General features: G+C 46.7%; 1 protein-coding gene and 1 long non-coding RNA gene across 6 annotated transcripts; one reads left to right on the top strand and one right to left on the bottom strand.

Annotated features, from left to right (window-relative positions):
• Positions 1 to 3,437: 3,437 nt before the first annotated feature.
• Positions 3,438 to 5,124, bottom strand: LOC130454410 (uncharacterized). The gene is made up of 3 exons (XR_008912041.1): positions 5,062 to 5,124; positions 4,204 to 4,366; positions 3,438 to 4,006 (listed from the first exon to the last, which is right to left on the bottom strand). It is a non-coding gene; the product is annotated as an uncharacterized LOC130454410 (long non-coding RNA).
• A 96-nt stretch (positions 5,125 to 5,220) lies between these two features.
• MFSD5 (major facilitator superfamily domain containing 5) lies at positions 5,221 to 19,553 on the top strand. Of its 5 annotated transcripts, none has more exons than XR_008912040.1 (4): positions 5,221 to 5,660; positions 10,189 to 10,250; positions 10,601 to 10,684; positions 16,881 to 19,553. XR_008912040.1 is itself a non-coding variant. In XM_056798129.1 (4 exons), the coding sequence occupies exon 4, from the start codon at positions 11,470 to 11,472 to the stop codon at positions 12,820 to 12,822; it is 1,353 nt and encodes a 450-aa protein (XP_056654107.1). In that variant the 5' UTR covers positions 5,221 to 5,660; positions 10,189 to 10,250; positions 10,601 to 10,684; positions 11,452 to 11,469; the 3' UTR covers positions 12,823 to 13,070. The 5 variants fall into 5 exon arrangements, 4 of the variants coding, with proteins under 4 accessions (XP_056654107.1, XP_056654108.1, XP_056654109.1 ...); XM_056798129.1 differs by lacking the exon at positions 16,881 to 19,553 and adding an exon at positions 11,452 to 13,070; XM_056798130.1 differs by lacking the exon at positions 16,881 to 19,553 and adding an exon at positions 11,452 to 13,070 and having other exon boundaries at positions 10,162 to 10,250.
• Positions 19,554 to 19,840: the final 287 nt, after the last annotated feature.

Here is a 19,840-nt window from a genome sequence, read left to right as displayed (position 1 = left end):
TGTGGGTGGGATGTGGGAGGAGTGCCAGGTGTGAGAAGCACCGGCCAGAGCTCGAGAGTATCGGTGTGTATGTGCTCGGCTCACAACTGTGTTCCGCAAATGTTATTGACTGGGAGTGGGTGTGTCTGTCACCGTCTGATGGCATTTGTGAGTGTGTCTTCTCTGTGTCTAAATCCATTACAATTCCAGCAGTGTGGCCGGGGAGGTTGGCGGGTACCCCGACCTACGAGCCGGGTTGGATTTGGGGGGAGGGGGAGGAGCCTGAAGCAGGGTGGGACCTGGGAGTCTAGGTCCCGCCCTAGGTCCCTTCTCTCCAATGGGCCACCTCTAGAAAGGGGAGCACTAAGAAAACAGGAGGCGGGCTGGAAAGGGGCAGGCTCCACTGGATGGTTGTGGAAGCTGGTCTGAGGGACGCTGCCCAAAGGAATTTATTCCTTTTTCCACTAATTACTCTCTAGGGTCCTATATATGCTCTGCAGGAGACCGTGGAGAGCCGGGGACTGGGACTCCGGGGTACCATCACATTTTCCATTTCGAACCACTCCGAGGTTCTTGGTCCTGGGGCTGCTCTAGTGATTGTTGAAGTAACGTGACGGAGAAGGGATTCTTTTCTCGTCCCCGGAGATCGGGACGCTGGAGGCTGGGATGACTAGGTCTTGTCTCCGTCTGTGGGGCGGGGAGGAGCCAGGATTTAGTACTCCTGGGGCCCAGGCCCCCGAGCGGCGGCCACGGCGGCTGTTGACTTTACTCGGTTACTCTGGGAGCCACGCTGGAGCGGGGAGGGGCTGTCAGAGAAGTTGGACCCAGGCGTCTTGGCTTGGGAGAGAGATGGCGGAGCCCCCGTGTGTGCTGGGGGAGGGGGCTTCTCTACACAATTAACTCTTTCTGCCCAGCAGCAGTTTGGGGAGGGGGGGGCGGAACCCAGCTGCGGTTTGGAAAAGAGGTCCAGATCCGCTTCCCTGGCACATCTGTACTTGGTTTGCAGTGAATGAGTCTCCTGTTCTGAGCCGGGCGGGGACACCGTTACCTCTCCCCTCCTTTTCCCGGGCATCCCCACACAAACCCAGGCCCCACCCCCAGGTTCCCCTCCCCAGGCATCACCTTCAGACCGGCTCGCCACCACAGAGCCACAAGCCCTCCCTTCTTGGGACACAACAAGCCTTGTTCCAAGAAGAGGGGGTTAGGAACGGGAAGATGAGGAAGGGACAAACGCTCGGGGTGGGGGCGGGGCGGGGCAGAGACCCAAGGACACCGTCTGCCCGCCTCGAAGTTAATCACTTCCTGAGGGTCCCTCTGTCCCATGCCAGGTCGGGTGGCTCCTCGCTTTGAAAACCCTGCTCTGGCTGGGCTCGTTCTCTAGGGATGAACACACAGGCACCACTCCCACCCTGCCTGGGAGTGCCCAACAACGGGGGTCTGTGTAGCGCTGGCCTCAGCTCAAAGCAAACACAGAGCCAGGCGGGGGCTGAGGAAAAGGAGCAGGGGGGAGGAGAGGACCGGGCCACAAAACCGAGAGCTGCTTTGCCCCCTATTGGTCCCAGGAGGCTGGGAACTAGGAGTCCTGGTTCACTAGCAAGAGTTAAAGACAAGAGGGGCCTTGAATGACGAGGTTCTGTCTCCCCTCCCCCTCCGCCCCCCAACCCTCCTTTCAAGTCAGCCCCTCTACTTGTGGAGGCAAACTCACTGACCTGCGATGTAATCTGTATAATGACGTCATATGGGACCCCCTGGCTCTCCCACTTCAGCCTCCCGTTTCTGGTCCCCAGAATTAACCCATTCTGAGATGCTGGGGAGACTGTCTGGACGTCTAGACCCATAGAGACTTTGGGCCCTAGACTTTGGACAGGGAGGGAGGAGGAGGAGGAGGAGGAAGGGGTGGGCCCACCAGGCTGGGGATAGAAGAGAAAGGGGAAAGCCGGGGAAGCAATGTGTTTGAGACCCGGTGGGCCTGGACTCCCCCAAGAGCACCTCAGCTCCTCAGCCTGTGCCATTTGACTGGCATTATGGAAACACCCTCCATTCAGGACCTTCTCGATGTTCCCCTGGGAGAGGTGAAGGCAGTTGACAGCTTGGGGGAATGGGGAGATACACATAAGACTGGAACTGTGCCAAGGCCTCTGAGGGAATCATTAGGGCACAGGAGTGCCCATAGGGGAAAGAGCACCAGGGAAGTGTTAGAGGAAAACATGTTTTGTACAACATAGCCCGGCCTCCCTGGTCTGCTCTCAGCACCGAGCCTTGTGCCCCCCCACTCTTGGCCAGCTGGCTGGTCTTCCTTCTGCCAGCCTTGTGCTCTGCTCGGAACCCCCCACAACCAGGAAGTACATGTCTGTGGTGGGGCAACAGTCAGGGATGTCTTGTGATAACATCACTTACTCTTCCTCCCTTTCCAGCTGATTAGACTGTGAGCTCCTTGAGAGCAGGAGCTAACTTCCATCTTCCTTGGTATCCTTGGCACTTAGCCTGCTGACGCCCCACACCTAGTAGGTGCCTGATAACTGTTCATTGGCCCAGTCCCCGCACCCCAGGTCCTAGCCCATGTTCCCCTTAGAGCATCTTTCTCTGGTTACTGTAGGGACAGCTGGCTCTGAGCTCAGGAGGGGATCCTTCCTATCTGACAGAGGGGTGTCCGAGGTCAGTCTTCAGTTCCAAAGGGGATAGTGAGCCCCCTCTGGTGGCCAGTGCAAAAGGAAGGGAGACCTGGATGCCAGGGTACTGTCCTCGACCTGGTCCTGGATGAATCTGCCTCCCACTCGAGCTCCCAAGCCACAGGGAAGGAAAACAAGGGTCGAGAAGGGAAAACCCAGGAGTCCCCTGAGATGGAACCAAACAATAGGATTATCAACTCCCAGGCTGCAAGCTCCCTCTCTCTCAGGTCGTCTCCTTCTGTCCAGCTGGAGCCCCGATCAAGCAGAAAAGTCTTGTGTTCTCTTCTAGCCTGCCTCACCCAAAGTCAGACGAGTCCCAACCTGTCTGCTTCACTCTGAACCTTCAGCGAGGGTTTATAGCCGTGCCTTAACTGTTTGGGGCTCTTTGTCTGAAAGTCAGTGTGTGTATCTTCCTCTGTTGAATACATATGAGCCCCCTTCAGTAGAGAGGGCAGAGTTAGTGTTCCCCATAATCCTCTGAAGCCCCTCATTTCTTCCCCTGGATTACAGGGGTAGATGTCTATTGTTCCACCCTTGTACCTGCCTCCAAGGATCAGATGGGATAATTGTAAAAAAGCACCTAGCAAAGTGCCTGGAACAAAGTAGGCACCATATAACCACTGCCCCCTTCCCTCCCCTCCACAACTAAGGAGACTAGGAATCTTGGAAGCCAGGAAAGGGTGGCAGATGGGGAGGGGGTGTCTAGCCCTCCTCTGTCCACCAAGGAGCAGCCACTTCAGTTTCAGAACACTAGAGTCTCTGGAGAAAGTAGAGGTTTAGTTAAAGGGGTTTTCTTTTCTTTTTTTAATTAATGATTAACTAATTAATGATTTATTTTAAAATAAATGCTCTTTTCCCATCCCCAATAACCGTACAATTTTTGGCACCTGACATTTTTCGATTCTGATTTTCTGCCTTCCCCCTAGACAGTCAATAGTCTGATCCAAGTTATCGCAGGGTTTGGGGGCAATACATATTTCCATATTCCCTATAACATGACAAAAGTCACATATCACACATGCAATAAAACACGCATGAAGGAAATCAAGGAAAGATGGCCTGCTTTGATCTGCACTCAGCTCCCACCAGCTTCTTCTTGGCTGAAGGGTTTTTGAGGGGAATCCCCAAATGTGGGGAAATGTTGGAGCTGAAAGAGACCCTAGAGCTGGCTCTCCCCTTACTCCTGAATCAAAGCAAGAGCTTGCCCAAGGTCACACAACAATAGATTGTCCAAGGTCTCGACAATTAAATAGCTGAGATGGGGCTTGAATTTATGTCTTCTAATTTCAGGTTCCCTGATTTTTCCATTACACTAAGCCTCCAAAGGCAGGCTTTCTCTTGACTCCACAGAGGTAGACCTAGAGAAAGTCAAGGGAAGCATGAGGTTAACTCCCAACATTGCTTTGACCCATTTTCTTCCCTATGCCCTACATCCCCCAAGGCCAGATCGGTGGGCGAGGCCACTGTAGCACCTTCACCCTCACACCCTGGGACTTCCCCACTCTGGAAACTCCCAGAACTCAGGCATCTGGCTCCCCTTTCCCCTTCCTCCTACCCTCTGAACCTTTTGGGGGGTTCTGTGAGATCTTCCTCCATCTCCAACTGGGACAAGATCTACCAGTATCCACCTTCCAATTCTTGGTTTTCTTCTCCAGGCTCAGAACCTTCTTAAAGCCACCAAGAGGGCACCATGGCCACAACCCTGTCTGTCCCAGCCTCTGTAGAAGGGAGGAAGAGAACCTGGGGAGGGTGTTCTTCCAGGAGACCCAGGAGGGGAGGATTTGGGGGCCCAGCCTTAAACTGCCCATCTTCCTCGAGCCACGGATGAAATGGGAGAGAGAGGCAAGATTAAGCCTAGAGTTAGATTAGGGGTGAGGGGGAAGGACTAGCAGGGGGGTGAAGACATGGGCGGAGCTGTTCTACTCGGGATCAGCTCAGCTCAGCCAGGCTCCGGACTAATCCGGTCCCACCACCCTTACCAGCTCTCTCCCTCCCCTCCCCCCCAATCATCAGCCCCATTCTGCTGCTTCTGCGGCTGGATGGACTTCTCCCTGGGCTTGCGCCTGGGGCCTCAGGGCAAGAAGGCTCTCCCCAGACAGTCCCCCACTCCTCCTGCTCACTGTCTCCCTTCTTCCTGCCCCTGTCCCGTGTGTCTACCTCCTGCCTGTCCTTGTTCTCCCTACCCGCTCTTTGTTTGTCCCTGCCCTTCCTGTCCTTCTGCCTGTTTCTGTCCTGCCTGCCCCCACCTTCCCTGTCCATCCTGTGCCTATCTACCCATAGGCTGTTCCCACACCCCTTGCCCCATTTGTTCGCCTTCCACCTGCCCTGACTTCTGCAGTCTTTGCCCTGCCTGTCCCCGTCTGCCCTGCTCCAGTCACCCTCCTACCTCTTCCCATCCCTCCCTTGGCCCCACCTGTCCCTCTTCCAAGGGCCAGGGAACCTGCCCTTGCTCTCATTGTTGCTATGGCAACAGCTACAGCTGTTACCCTGCTCAGGGTTCCAGCCCCCCTGCCAGCTGCTGCGGCTGTTGTTGTAAGGGTCTCCAGCCCTCTGGAGGTCGTTGTTCAATGGCCTAGGTTGGCTTTCGTCCTTTTGTGGAGTTTGTCATCCTTCCAAAAGGATGCCCACTGCTACTGCTGCGGCTCCCTCTCCGAAGTCCTCTTCCTGGAGTCCCCTCAACCTGGGGCTGTCTAGGCGGCAGCTCCCACCTGGAGGGACACACAGAGAGATTTTCTTCCTCTGGTGGGCCAACTGAGAATCACCTGGAAGCCCAAGGACTGTGGGCTCCTGGGAGTGAGAGATTTGTCCCTTCTGAAATTAGTCTTGGTAGAAGAGTGGTCTCCATGGCCATTCTCATTGGCATGAGAAAAGAACTTCGTCATCTACCACTTCTAGAGGCCGTCTCTCCCCTAGGTGAAGGAGCTTTCTCAGCTGTACAACTGTACTAGTCTCAGGTTGAGAATCTCCTTTGTAATTCTCTTGGAACAAGATTCATCTCTTCAGTCAATACAGGTAAGAGAAACTTCTCTATTTTGGAGGTTCTTTTGTCTGTACTTTGCCCACCCACCCACCCAAATCCCTGAGAACCCATGAGAAGAAGCTGGAATCCTCTGGTGTCCAGGCCAGTCAACTTCCTAGGACTAGGAAAACAGGCTTAAACAATGATCTTCAGCCCCCTCCCTTCAGATCTCTCTCCCTTCTTATGGTTCACCTGTCTATAATGTTCTTTTTCTTTGAGTCTTTCTGATTGTCTAGATATTTCTGTATTTAGATAGCTCTGGGGATCTCCAAAGTCCCATGACCTCAATCCCTTGCTCTCTTCCCACCCACCCTGCATAATCTCATAAGTGACATTCTTGCCCAGCTGCTCTAAGTGGGGAATGCAAATCTGGGAGAAGAGAGAACCATATGGCTTAGACTTCCAATACTCCTTTCTAGGTAGAATCTGCTCGCTTTCAGTCATTGTCTCCCTAACCTTAGCCCAGGCCCCAGGGGAAGGCAGACACTGCCACAAAGAGATTAGAAGATCTAACCTCTGGAAAGGCACTAGATAAAGAGTTCTCTGTCCTTATTCTCTGTTTCTCTCCCAAACTGTTTCTGGGCCATTCTGAATCTGTCTCCCCTTTGTTCCTGGCATTGGGACTCTTCCTCTCTCAATCTTTCCCTTGGTATATTTTCCTGCTGTCTCTCTGCCTCTCCCTCTATCTACATGACAGTTTATCCTTTTCAAACTCTCTCTTTGCCAAGCTAACTCTATTTCACTTTCTTTGTCCCTATCTTCTCTCCTTCTGTTTCTATATTTTGTTTTTTCCCTCCCCCCACCAATCACCCATCTTTATCTCATTATCCCTATCCCATTAATTTTCTTCAGGATCCCTTGCCTTTTGCCTGGGTATTCTTTTCTGTTTTTTTTTTTTGCTCCCCAACTCCCACCTTTCCACCCATTTTCATGTCAATTTGGGTTTCCTTTCATTCCTCTTTTTATTTTTCCTTCTGCCATTCTCTTTGTCTCTGTCACCCTCTTCCATCTTTTTCTCTTTTATCTCTCTTTTCTTCCTGTCTTTACCCTTCTCTCTTTCTCCTTGGATCCTGCTTCTCACTTGAAAACCACAATTGTCTTCTATTCTGTCAGGACCCTAAGGTCATCTATGTTTGTCCCACTTTCATTCCTGAAATCTTCAATTGGAGGGAGTGAGGAAGGATGGTCAAAACAGTTAACAGAATTCCTCCCTCATCCAAGAAGCCAAGACATTTGAGTCTTATTCCAATTTCTTGTTCTCCCCAAAGTAGAATACAATGTTGTTGTTTTTTTTTTCCTGACCGATATATAGCAAAGAAATGAACAGTAGTAGTGGCAAACAAGAGCTTGGAGTTGTAGGGCTCTCAAACTTTATCCCCTCCAAATCCTTTTGGTTAAGATGGTTAATTTGTTGTTATTTTTTAAATCCTTATACTAAGTATCAGTTTCAAGGTAGAAGAGCAGTAAGGGCTAGACAATTAGGGTTAAGTGACTTGTCCAGGGTAACACAGCTAGGAAGTGTCAAACTAGATTTGAACCTAGGACTTCCTGTCTCCAAGCCTGGCTTGGTATTCATTGTGCCACCTCACTGCCCTGAGGCTAGTTAGTTTGTAAAATCATGCTGCTTCTTCTTAACTACAGTTCAGTCAAAGCTCTAAGAAGGCAAGAAGATCCTATTGGAATGGTTACATTCTGAATAAGCCAATAATAAAAATAATATAGATAATAATTACAGAGGTAATTTTGCTTTTGTATTCTTCACCCATCTAACCAATGCTTTGAGTGTGATACTATTTAACATGAAGAATAAAACATTCTCCTTTTTTGTTGTTCTTCCCATCTTATTTGTATGTAGCATGATCCCTTCACATAGAAGAAAATAGCTCAAAAGAACGGAGTTGAATCACTGAATCAAGGGGATGGAGTACAAGGTTAGGAGGCAGGATATCCAGGTAGTGTGAGCATGGGGATATTGCTGCATTCCTTTGGGCCTGGCTTTCCAACTGAAAAATGACGAAAGATATCACTCCCTATTTTCCAGAGAATGGAAGGAGTAATAGGATGCTAGAGATAGAAATTCTCCTTTTTACAATTGTAGTAAGGAAATCCTGCGACAAGACATTTAAGATAACACTTTCAAGTTTGTAAAGTGTTTCACAGGCACTATTTCAATTGGCCTATGAGGTATTATTATGTTGTTCCTATTGTATAGATGACAAAATCAAGGTTCAGACAGTTTTGGCAAGTAAGGAAGAGGCACAGGTGAGTCTCTAGAACTGATGTTTTGTGGGGCTCCAGATCTAGTGTTCTTTGCACACTTGCCTTCCATCTGCAGCCTCAGCCCTGGCTGGAGGGCTGTTCAAAAGGAGTCCTGGTGCCCATGAGTAGATTATGGCAGGAAGTTGGATTAGTTCAGTTTAACAAACATCTCAACAGCCTGGCCCATTCATGCTTTCTCCAGCTACTACAGAATGTTTTTGTTTTTTTTCATTTTAATATTTAATTTTTTCAAGTTACATGTAAAAGCAAATTTTAACTTCTATGTTTTGCAATCTTGAGTCCCAAAATTTCCCCCTCCCTCTCTCCTTTCCCCTCTCATGGAGAAGGCAAGTAATTTCATAAAGGTTCCACATGTGCAATCATGCAAAACATATTTCCTTCTTAGTCATGTTATGAAAGAAAGCACAGATCCAGACACACACACACACATGAAAAATAAGATTAAAAAGCCAGTATACTTCAGTCTGCATTGAGATTCCCTCAGTTCTTTCTTCAGAGGTGGATAGCATTTTTCATCATGTCTTTCAGAATTGTCTTAGATTTTTGTTACTGAGAATAGATAAGCCTTTCATGGTTGATCATTGCTACAATATTGCGGTTACTGTGTACAATGTTCTTTCTTCTGGTTCTGTTCATTTCACTTTGCATCAGTTCATGTAAGATTTGCCAGGTTTTTCTGACATTATCCTGCTTATAACTTCTTTTTTTTTTTGTGACATGTTGGTTTGTTTTTTTTTTTTAATATTATTTTATTTGGTCGTTTTCATACATTATTCACTGGAAACAAAGATTGTTTTCTTTTCCTCCCCCCCCCCCCCCCCCCCCCCCCCCCCCCCCCCGCCTTTCCCTCTCCCATAGCCGACGCATGATTCCACTGGTTGTCACATGTGTTCTTGTCTCGAACCCATTTCCCTGTTGTTGGAGTTTGCATTATAGTGTTCATTTAGAGTCTCTCCTCAGTCTTATCTCCTCCAACCCTGTAGTCAAGCAGTTGCTTTTCAGCGGTGTTTTTACTCCCACAGTTTATCCTCTGCTTGTGGGTAGTATTTTTTTTTTAGATCCCTGCATATTGTTCAGGGATTGCATTGATACTAATGGAGAAGTCCATCACCTTCGATTGTACCACAATGTATCAGTCTCTGTGTACAGTGTTTTCCTGGTTCTGCTCCTCTCGCTCTGCATTACTTCCTGGAGGTTGTTCCAGTCCCCATGGAACTCCTCCACTTTATTATTCCTTTTAGCACAATAGTATTCCATCACCAACATATACCACAATTTGTTCAGCCATTCCCCAATTGAAGGGCATCCCCTCATTTTCCAATTTTTGGCCACCACAAAGAGCGCAGCTATGAATATTTTTGTACAAGTCTTTTTGTCCATTATCTCTTTGGGGTACACTGCTTATAACTTCTTAAAGTATAGTAATATTTCATCATAGTCATATTCCACAACTTGTATCTTCTCAATTTCCAATTCTTTGACAAGCTGCCATATAATGTGGTTCATGTGGGGGGCAGGCACTGAGGATTTGATGGGTTTACCTTAATTCGAATTCCAAGGTGACCTGGCATAATTCACATAGAATCATAAGATTATCTCCTTAGGGACAATCCAGCCCAATCCCTTTCATTTTAGAGAGGAAGTAACTGAAACCTAGGGATTTTAACTGACCTGCCTAAGGTGAAATGAGATTTGAACCTACGTCCTCAGACTCTGGAGTCTATTATTTTTTTAAACCTTTACTTCCAGTCTTAGCATCAATTTTAAGATAGAAGAGCAACAAGGGCTAGGCAATTGGGGTTAAGTGTAGTCATTCACCCAAGGCCATCCTGGCAAAACAGCTAGGTGTTGGAGTGGACAGAATGGCTGGAGTCAGGAAGACTCCTGTTCAAATCCAGCCTCAGACAGTAATGGATCTCCCAGGCTTGTGGTAAAGATAAAATGAGATGATATTTGCAAATTGATTTGCAAACCTTAAGGCAAAATATAAGTGCCAGCTATCTGATACTGTGATAGATGTGGGGAGTTGTGGTAAAGATTAAATAACAATGTTTGTAACGGGACTTCCAGCTAGCCATATATCAGAGCTTGCAACTATTAATATTAACTATTATTATTGGGCCTGATCCTCTAAACTATGAGGCAGTTGCAATTATTATTTCCATTTCATTGACGAGAACATCGAGGCTGAGAGTGATAACGGGATTTGCCCAGGATCACACAGGTATTTCTGTCTTCAAGCCCAGCAGCAGCAGCAGCCTGGCTCCAGCATCACGTCCAGGAGCCCCAGGAAAAAACGCTTGGTAAACCTTAAAGTTATCTGCAGGCTGATTAGTGGGAGGAGAAGGGGAGAAAGAAGAGAAAGAGGAAGGAGAGGAGGAAGGAGAGAAGGGAGAAAACGGAAAAAAGGAGGGAGAGAGCGTGAAGAAGCTAAGGGGGAAGAGAAGGAGGGAAAAGAGGGGATGATGGGGAAGGGGAGGGAGCGATGGTGGGGGAGTGGGGGGAAAGGGAGGGGCAGGGAGACCTCGAGGAGAGAAGGGGGAAAGGGGGAGGAGAAGGGGAAAGAGGAGGCAGAAGGGAAAGCGGGAGAGAGAAGGGCTGGAGGAGAAGGGAGGAGGAGATGGTGGCAAAGCCGGGGCTCCCTCTAACCCAGATCTCCGTACTCGAGGATGCAGCGTTTGGACCATGTCACCATGGTGCTCTCGGGAAGCAGAGTGAGTTTCCCCGCCAGGCAGAGGTGAGCTTGGGTCGCTCTTTGCCTTCCCACTCCCCCGCTACCGAGTGCGTGCCAGGGGTGGGGTCCAGTAGCTCAGAAGGGAGGGGGAGGAAGGAGGAGCAACGTGAAGCCCTGCCTCTTTCTCGGGCCATAGGCTCCGCCCCAGGCGAGGAGCTGGGGCCTCATCACGTGATAGTGCTGTCATGGCGGGGCCCACGGCGGCCTCAGGCCAGCCGGGCTCCCGGAAGCGGAGCAAGGGGCGGGGGCTTCAGCTGGAACCGGAGTGGGGCGGGCGGGAGCCGGACGCGACCGGAGCGTCCCCGCAAACCGGGGCAGCAGGTGAGAGCCGGGCAGCGAGCAGAAGGGGCCGGGGAGGCGCTGGAAGAGCGGGTCCGGTATGGGAGATGCGCGCGCGGGGCAAGTGGGGGGCGTGGGGGAGGGGAGCCGGGGATGGGGATTCCGGGAGCTGACCCAGTATAGGGTCTGCATCCGGGATTGGGGTGGGGGAGATGCCGGGGGAGACGGAGCTGCCCCAGGAGAGGGGCTGCAGTGGGGGCGTCCTTGAGGGGCACTCTGGGTCTCCAGAAGCCCCCGAACCCCTTCCCCAGGAGTCACTGGAGACAGGACGCCTACCTGACTGGTCCCTCCGGTTGGGGCTCGGGGACCTACGGGGAGGCTTGTCAAGAGAGGGCGTGGAGCCGCTTCCTGCCTGCCTACCCACCCAGGCCCTTGGCATTGCCAGCCGGGCCCTGGGTGTGACCCCAGCCCCTCTTCTCTGTCTTCCCTAGGTCAGCCCGGGGCCCGCCATGCTGGTGCCGGCCTACCTCGCCTTCGCCCTGCTCCTGGCTGCCTGCCTAGGGCTGGAGCTGTCGGGATGCCGGGCCAAACCTATGAGCAGGGCCTGCTGCAACCCTTCTTTCCTTAGATTCCAACTAGACTTCTACCAGGTCTACTTCCTGGCCCTGGCAGCGGACTGGCTGCAGGCTCCATACCTCTATAAGCTCTACCAGCATTATCACTTCTTAGAGGGCCAGATTGCCATCCTTTATGTCTGTGGCTTGGCCTCCACTGTTCTCTTTGGCCTCGTGGCCTCCTCCCTGGTGGACTGGCTGGGCAGAAAGAAGTCCTGCGTCCTCTTTTCCCTCACTTATTCCCTTTGCTGCATGACCAAGCTCTCCCAGGACTACTTCATACTCCTTGTGGGTCGGGCTCTAGGTGGACTGTCCACAGCCCTGCTCTTTTCAGCTTTTGAATCGTGGTATATCCATGAACATGTTGCACGTCATGATTTCCCACCCGAGTGGATCCCTGCCACCTTTGCCCGAGCTGCTTTTTGGAACCATGTACTGGCCGTAGCAGCTGGTGTAGCAGCTGAGGTTGTAGCCAGCTGGCTAGGCCTTGGACCTGTGGCTCCTTTTGTGGCTGCTATCCCCCTCCTAGCTCTGGCTGGCATCTTGGCCCTGTGTAACTGGGGAGAGAACTATGACCGGCAGCGAGCATTCTTGAGGACCTGCGGAGGGGGTCTTCGCTGCCTTCTATCAGACCGACGGGTGCTGCTGCTTGGTACCATTCAAGCTCTGTTTGAAAGTGTTGTATTCATCTTTATCTTCCTCTGGACACCTGTCCTAGATCCCCATGGAGCACCACTAGGTATCGTCTTCTCCAGTTTTATGGCAGCCAGCCTGTTGGGCTCTTCCCTGTATCGAATAGCAACCTCCAAGAGGTATCACCTCCAACCCATGCACTTGTTATCTCTTGCTGTTCTCATCGTTGTCTTCTCCCTCTTCATGTTGACTTTCTCCACTAGTCCAGGCCAAGAGAGCCCAGTGGAGTCATTTGTTGCCTTCCTGCTCATAGAGCTGGCCTGTGGTTTGTACTTTCCCAGTATGAGCTTCCTACGAAGAAAAGTAATCCCTGAGATGGAACAGGCTGGAGTGCTTAACTGGTTCCGAGTCCCCTTGCACCTACTAGCCTGTTTGGGACTCCTTGTTCTCCATGATAGTGATCGAAAAACAGGTACTCGGAACATGTTTAGTATCTGCTCAGCTGTCATGGTCATGGCCCTACTTGCTGTGGTGGGGCTCTTCACTGTTGTGAGACATGATGCTGAATTGAGGGTGCCACCACCTGCTGGGGAGCCCTGTACCCCAGAACTCTGAACTAGACCTAGGGACAGCGTGAACTCTTGAATCCCACCCCCAGGGGGTGTACATATCTCCCTTTTCCCCCTGGATTGCCATCTTTTCAGCCACACTGGTTGTCTTGGAACTACCTTTCCTGCCATATGCTCTGGGTAGGGGAGAAGAGAGGGATGAAATGGACTTGAAAAGAGGTGGCTGAAAAGGGCCCCTGTGTTACTTTTCATCAAGGCAAAAAACCTGTTTTAAAATAAACTCTTTGAGCTTAATGTTGATTTGATTTTTCTTACTCTCCCCTCTAGTTGCTCCAACCCTAAAAGTGATTGGTAAGTACGGATTTTCTAGTAAGATGCCTGGCTATGGTTAGACTACATCGAGGGGAGAGGTAGAAGTCAACTAAGGTCCTGAAGGGGAGAAGAAAAACTGCTTAATGATCAGAAAGGAACAAATCATTGAAGTCTCCAATCGGCTTGAATTTAATCACTTCCTTAACTGTCAAGTCAATCCCATGCCCTGTCACCAAAGTTAGAGAAACAAGACAGTCTAGATAAATTCCCAGGATGCCAGACCACTGACTAGGTGATGTTTCTCAGGGACTTGAACTCTGTTGGGTTGTTCTCAACAATCTGGAAAGTCAATCAGTAAAGTATTTGTTAAATACCCACTATGTGCCAGACATTGTCTTATATATGAGAGCTGAAAAGATAAAAGTGCAAGAAAGGGCTTCCATTCTTCCTGGGAAGACAATTTCTATTTATAAAGCACATACAAATTGAATACAAGGTAGTTTTGGAAGGGAGGTCACTGGGGAGGGGGATCAGGAAAGGCTGCCTGTAGAAGGTGGTATTAGAGCTGACTTGAAGGAAATGAGGAATTCCAAGAGTCAAAGGAGAAGAGGGAGAGAGCATTTCAGGGATGGGGGATAGCTTGGCACAAAGAATGACACAGAATTAAAAGTTAAGAGTGTCCTGGGTAGGCAAGTATGATCAAACTGTAGTCCTTGTAAAGGAGAATAATGTGTAAGGAGACTGAAAAGGTAGGAAGGAATCCAGTTGTAAAGTGATCCTCCCACTGTCACACAGTTTCTATTTTATCCTAGAGGTAACAGGGACCCATTGCAGTTTATTGAGTAAGGGAAAGGTGTGACAGGCCTTCAATTTAGGGAAATCAATTTTTCATTTGTATGGAGAATGGATTGGAGTTGAAGATTTGAGGCAGAGAGAGTCTAATCAGGAGTCATACAATAGTTCAAGTGAAAAATGACGAATGCAAATTCAAATCACTAAAGTTTGATCTCACTGGGTAGATTGGCAAATGTGATAAAAATGGACAGTGGATGGTAAGGTAGCAGTGGGAACTATAAACTAGAAAAGAAACACAAGGAATATACTGGAGAAGAAGATAGTCCCTCTTAAAGGCTACACAAATCAAGAAATAAGATTTGAGAAGAGGCCATTTAGATTTGTCAACTAAGATCTTTAATAACTAAAGAATAATTTCAGTTGAGTGAAGGTGGATTATAGAGGCTTTGAAAGAGATAGAATGGAGAGGAAGTTGGGGCAACTGTTTTACCCAGAGGATACTGTCACAAACTGCCCTCTGAGGTGAAACCATCCTCTCCCACATCCAGGAAGCACCTCTCCTTCATTTTGACCACTGACCTCCTGGGCTTCCTTAAAGTTCCAGCTAAAATTCATCTTCTATAAGAAGCTTTCTACAAACCCTGTTAATTCTAGTGCTTTCCTTCTTTTAATTATTTTCTATTTATCCTGTATATAGCTTGCTTTGTATATTTGTTTACATGTAGTCTCCTTCATTAGTTTATAAGCTCCTTGAGGGCAGGGACTGTCTTTTGCTTGGTTTAGCATCCACTGTGCCTAGCACAGAGTCTGGCACATCAGCAAGTGATTAATAAAGGTTTAATGATTGGTTGTTTGACCCTTTGTTACCTCCTTTAAGGAGTTGCCCCAGTTCCCTAGCAACTTGTTTTCTTGCTTCATCCCCATGACTTGAGATCAGAATGAAAGAACACTGAATGGAGGCTGAGAGACTGGGGACTCTGGTGTCCTCTTGTCTGTACCTGACTCTTCCCCACCCATCCTGGGTGAGCCACCAGGAAGGCAGTAGTGGGAATGCCAGCTTTTCTAGTCCCTTTGGAGGCACTCCCTGCCCCACCTGTGATCTTATCTACTCCCAACACTCTCCCACCAAAGCCTGGGGTGGGGCTTAAAGCCAACCTCCTAACCTAGGAGGGGAAGAATCTGGAGAGTCTCCAGGCAGGCAATGTGCTCTCAAGTCTGAGGGGTGGAGAAGAGAGCTAAATGTCCTGGAAAAGGAAGTCTAGACCTTCTCTAGGTACCAGGCTACTGCCTAGACAAGAAGATCCTTGGCATTCCAGGCTTCCAGTCCTACAAGTCCTGGCCTGTGAATGGAGATAGCATCAGCTGGTGCCAAAGGAATGTAGGACTTCCAGAGGGTGGGGCTAGAGGGGAATGGTCCCCTCCCCTTAGAGCCAGAGGGAACTATTGCCCCCGACCCCACAAGCTGCAGAGATGGCCAAAAAACCAGTGATTCTCCCTGTGGCTAAGTCAGAGTGTACTATACCAGAGTGGGCACCTTTTCTTTTTTTTCTCCAATGAGAGGCTGGAAGGCCCCTGACTCTTCAAACCTATTATATTGATTTAGGAGGATTACCCTAATAGAATTGAGCCTAAGTTCTACATTCATTTTAATTAATGACATCTCTGGAATTGATATTGTAATACATTTCTTTTTCTTTTTTTAAAACCCTGACCTTCCATCTTGGAGTCCATACTGTGTATTGGTTCCAAGGCAGAAGATTGGTAAGGGCTAGGCAATGGGGGTTAAATGACCTGTCCAGGGTCATATAGGTAGAAATGTCTGAGGCCAGATTTTAACCTAGGACCTCCCATTTCTGGGCCTGACTTTCTATCCACTGAGCCACCTAGCTGACCCTTGAGTGTGTTATTTACCAGAGCAAATTGTCTACATAGTGCTATCTAATTTAATTTATCAGAATTTTGAGAGTCTGAGATGGGAAGGAGTGTTTTACTAACTTCCCAGGGGGTTCAGTTGATGCTCAGTTGCACCTTATAGGTTTTGATTGGTCTCTCTAAGCTTCTTGAGAAACATTTCAAATAAGGATGTTAAATACACTTACTTGTACTTATTTCCTTACTTCATCAAATATTGTTTCTACTAGAAGGTACAGAAAGAGTCTGACTTTGGAATCACAGAATTCAAATTCTGTTCATAATCTGTATCATCTTGGGCAAGTCACATAACCAATCTGGGCCTATTTCCTCATCTATAAAGTGAACAGATCAGACTAGATGACCTCTCAGTTTTCTTCCAAGAGTAGATTCTGGGGGCAGCTGGGTAGCTCAGTGTATTGAGAGCCACACCTAGAGAAGGGAGGTCCTGGGTTCAAATATGGCTTCAGACACTTCCTCTTCTTGTGACCCTGGGCAAGTCACTTAACTCCCATTGCCTAGCCCTTACCACCCTTCTGCCTTAGAACAATACAATAGGCAATGATAGTATAAATATAGGTGAAAAGGAGTTCCTGCCTTTGAATTCACATCCCAACAGAAGAGACAATATATACATATACATAGATATAGATAAAATATCCCATGAAAACAGATGACAAGAGACAAAGAGATTAAGAGATGAAGATTTTTTTTTCCCCTTAAAGACTTAGCTTAAGAGGCAGTTAGATGGTTCAGTAGATAGAGAACCAGGCCTGGAGACTGAAGGACCTGGCTTCAAATGTGACCTCCCATACTTCCTAGCTATGTGACCCTGGACAAGTCACTTAACTATTGATCAATTTTCTAGCCTATCTCTCTTCTGTCTTGGAACCAATACTAAGGATCAATTCTAAGGTAAGGGTTTAAAAAAACAAACAACCACCATAAAAAGACAGCTCAAGTGCTACCTTCTGCTTAAAATATTTCCTGGTGTCCCTAGCTGATAATGCCTTCTTCCCCAAGGTTATCTTCTCTCTGTCTTGTGTGAGCAGAGAGGCCAATTAGAGATCTATTTCAATTATCCAGGTGAGAAGTAATGAGGAACTAGACCAGGATTGTGCCTCTGTGAGTGGAGAGAAGGAGAAAGGTACCCAAGAGATGTGAAGATAGAAATGACAAGATTTGGCAACTGATCAGACATGTGGATTGAGGGAAAGTGAAGAGTTCATGACTCATGGGATGTGAATCTGAGTTCCTACAAAGATAGTTCTGCTCTCAACAGTAACTTGGACATTCAGAAGCTCAGAAAGTTGATAAAGTGAGTTTGAGATACCATCAGGACATCTATTGAAAAATATCCTAGACGCTTGGTGATGTAAAAAGAGCAAAACAGAACAGTTCATGCCCTTAAGGAGCTTGTAGTCTACTGGAATGTTTACATCCTTCTTTTAATTTTCTTTTATGAGTGAGTGCTGCTTTATTTTTCTGTTAGTTTTACTGGTACTCTTTCCTTTTTTTTTTAAACATTTCTCTCACTACTCAAAGTACTATTTACTCCCTTGTAATAAAGATGGCTAAATAAACCAGATCAACACATTGGCTGGAAATGCTTACGTTTGTCTAGAAAATATAGCTTGAAGACAATCATCTGACTTGGGACTTTCAGCCATCCTGGCAGAAACATCATCTGTCCCAGAAAGAAGACTGTAGAAAAAGTAAATTGGGACCTCCAGAAACTATTCATTGTCCTGGGCAAGTCACTTAACCCCCATTACATAACCCTTACCACTCTTCCACCTTGGAATCAATTGATTCCAAGACAGAAGGTAAGGGTTTAAAAAAAAATCTATTTCAGATCTCACTCCTTTGTTAACTTAGGGCCCCTCCATTTCTTCCTTCCTCACATATTGAACTCTTTATTACATTTTTGTTTTTATCAATTACATGTAATAACAAATTTCCACACAAGCTTTCTTGTTATATGATTGAACTTATCGCCTTCCCTTCCTTCCCTTTCCCCCTCCTGGTGCTGGCAGATAATTCGATCTGGGTTATATACATATATTATCATGCAAAACATTCCATCTTGTTCGTTTTTGTAAGTTTATAGTCTTAGAAAACCAAAACCCCAAAACATAAGACCAAATAAACAAATGAAGAATCATATGCTTTCATCTGAATTCTAATTCCAATAGTTCTTTCTCTAAAGGTAGCATTCTTAGTCCTAAGAATTGTTCTGGATCATTGTATTGCTGAGAGTAGCAAAATCTAACACATTTGATCATTCTACAATATTTCTAATTCTGTGTATAATGTTCTGGTTCTGCTTATTTCACTCTGTATCAGTTCATGAATGTCTTTCCAGCATTTTCTGAAATAGCTCTGTTCTTTATTCTTTACAGCACAATAGGAGTATCCCACCACCATCCTGTACCACAATTTGTTCAGCCATTCCCCAATTGAGGGACATCCCTTCCATTTTCCAATTCTTTGCCACCACAAAAAGAGCAGCTATAAATATTTTTGTACAAGAAAATCCTCTCCTTTTTTTTTTTTGCTCTCTTTGAGATACAAACTTAATGGTGATATTACTGGATCAGAGGGTATATGCCCTATAGTCATAATTCCAAATTGCCCTCCCAAATAGTTGTATCAGTTCACAGCTTTACCAGCAATGCATTAATGTCCTGAACTCTTTTATGAACAAATTTAGAGTCAAAGAAAATCAAATAACAAAAGTAATTATAGCTGACAGCATGGGTGACTTTCTGCACCTGTAGCCCTCCGCCTCTCTACAGAGATGAAGTGTTTTTTTTTTCCACTTCCTTTGTTCCCTAGAACCAGATTATTTACTGAATTAATCTGAAATCATTTGCCTTTTAGTGCTGATTTTGTTACATTATTTTTCACTGTGTATTATTATTTTTTTGGTTTTCAGACTTTAGAAGTCTGTATCATTTCATATAAGCCTGCCCCCCATCAATCTTCATTCAGCCTTGCATGTTTGATCTACAACCCAGATCCTGTCCCTCGGACTCAGCTTCTGACCTGATTAATGAGTGTTCAACACAACTAGTTCCTGGATAGAGAAATCTGACTTTTCCTAGGACATCTTCCTGACATATACAATGCATGTCCCCTCTTCCTCCCAACCCCAATTTCTAGCCCTAGGAATAATAATAAAATTAACAAAACAATTCTTAGAAAGGATCTGTCAACCAATTGCCCTATAATTCCAATCCCTATCCTTGTGGTTATCCTGACCAAATCACTGTTTTTTTGACCAATGCTCCCCTATGTATATTGTCTTTTCCTTTTAGAATGTAAGCTCTTTGAGAGCAGAGGTTGTATTGATTTTTGTATTTGTATTCCTTGCATTTAATACAATAAATGGCACATAGTAAACTCTTTAATTTTTTAAAAAACCCTAACTTTCTGTCTTAGAATTGATACTAAGTATCAGTTATAGGACAGAAGAGAGGGCTGGGCAATGGGGGTTAAGTGACTTTCCCAGGGTCACACAGATAGAGAGTATCTGAGACCATATTTGAATGCAAGACCTGCCCCCTCTAGGGTTAGCTCTCCATCCACTGAGCCTCCATCTGCCCCTCTATAGTAAACTTTTTTTAAATTTGTTTTTGAGTAAAAAATAGTTTTATTTTTGTCATGCAAAACATACTTCCATATTGATCATTGTTGTAAGAGCAAAGTCATACATAACCAAAACCCCCAAATAAAACCAAAAATACATATAGTAAATTCTTAGTCATTGTTTATCATTCTCTAAATTTCTCATGTTTCTCATTTCTTATGATGTCATAATATCCCATTCAATTCATATTCCATAATTTGATAAGCTATGGCACAATTGATGCATTCCCATTTTATTTCTGTTTTTTTGCTACCACAATGAGTGGTATAATTAATATTATATTGTTCTTGGATTAATTGATCTCCTGGGGATATATACCCAGAAATTGGATTTCTGGGTTGTTGAGTATGAACAGTTTAGTAACTTTTCTCAAAAATAAAGATTGAACCAATTC

The sequence above is a fragment of the Monodelphis domestica genome, chromosome 5, assembly GCF_027887165.1.
Source record: "Monodelphis domestica isolate mMonDom1 chromosome 5, mMonDom1.pri, whole genome shotgun sequence".
Classification (NCBI taxonomy): domain Eukaryota; kingdom Metazoa; phylum Chordata; class Mammalia; order Didelphimorphia; family Didelphidae; genus Monodelphis; species Monodelphis domestica.
This window is presented reverse-complemented; position numbering and strand designations above follow the sequence as displayed.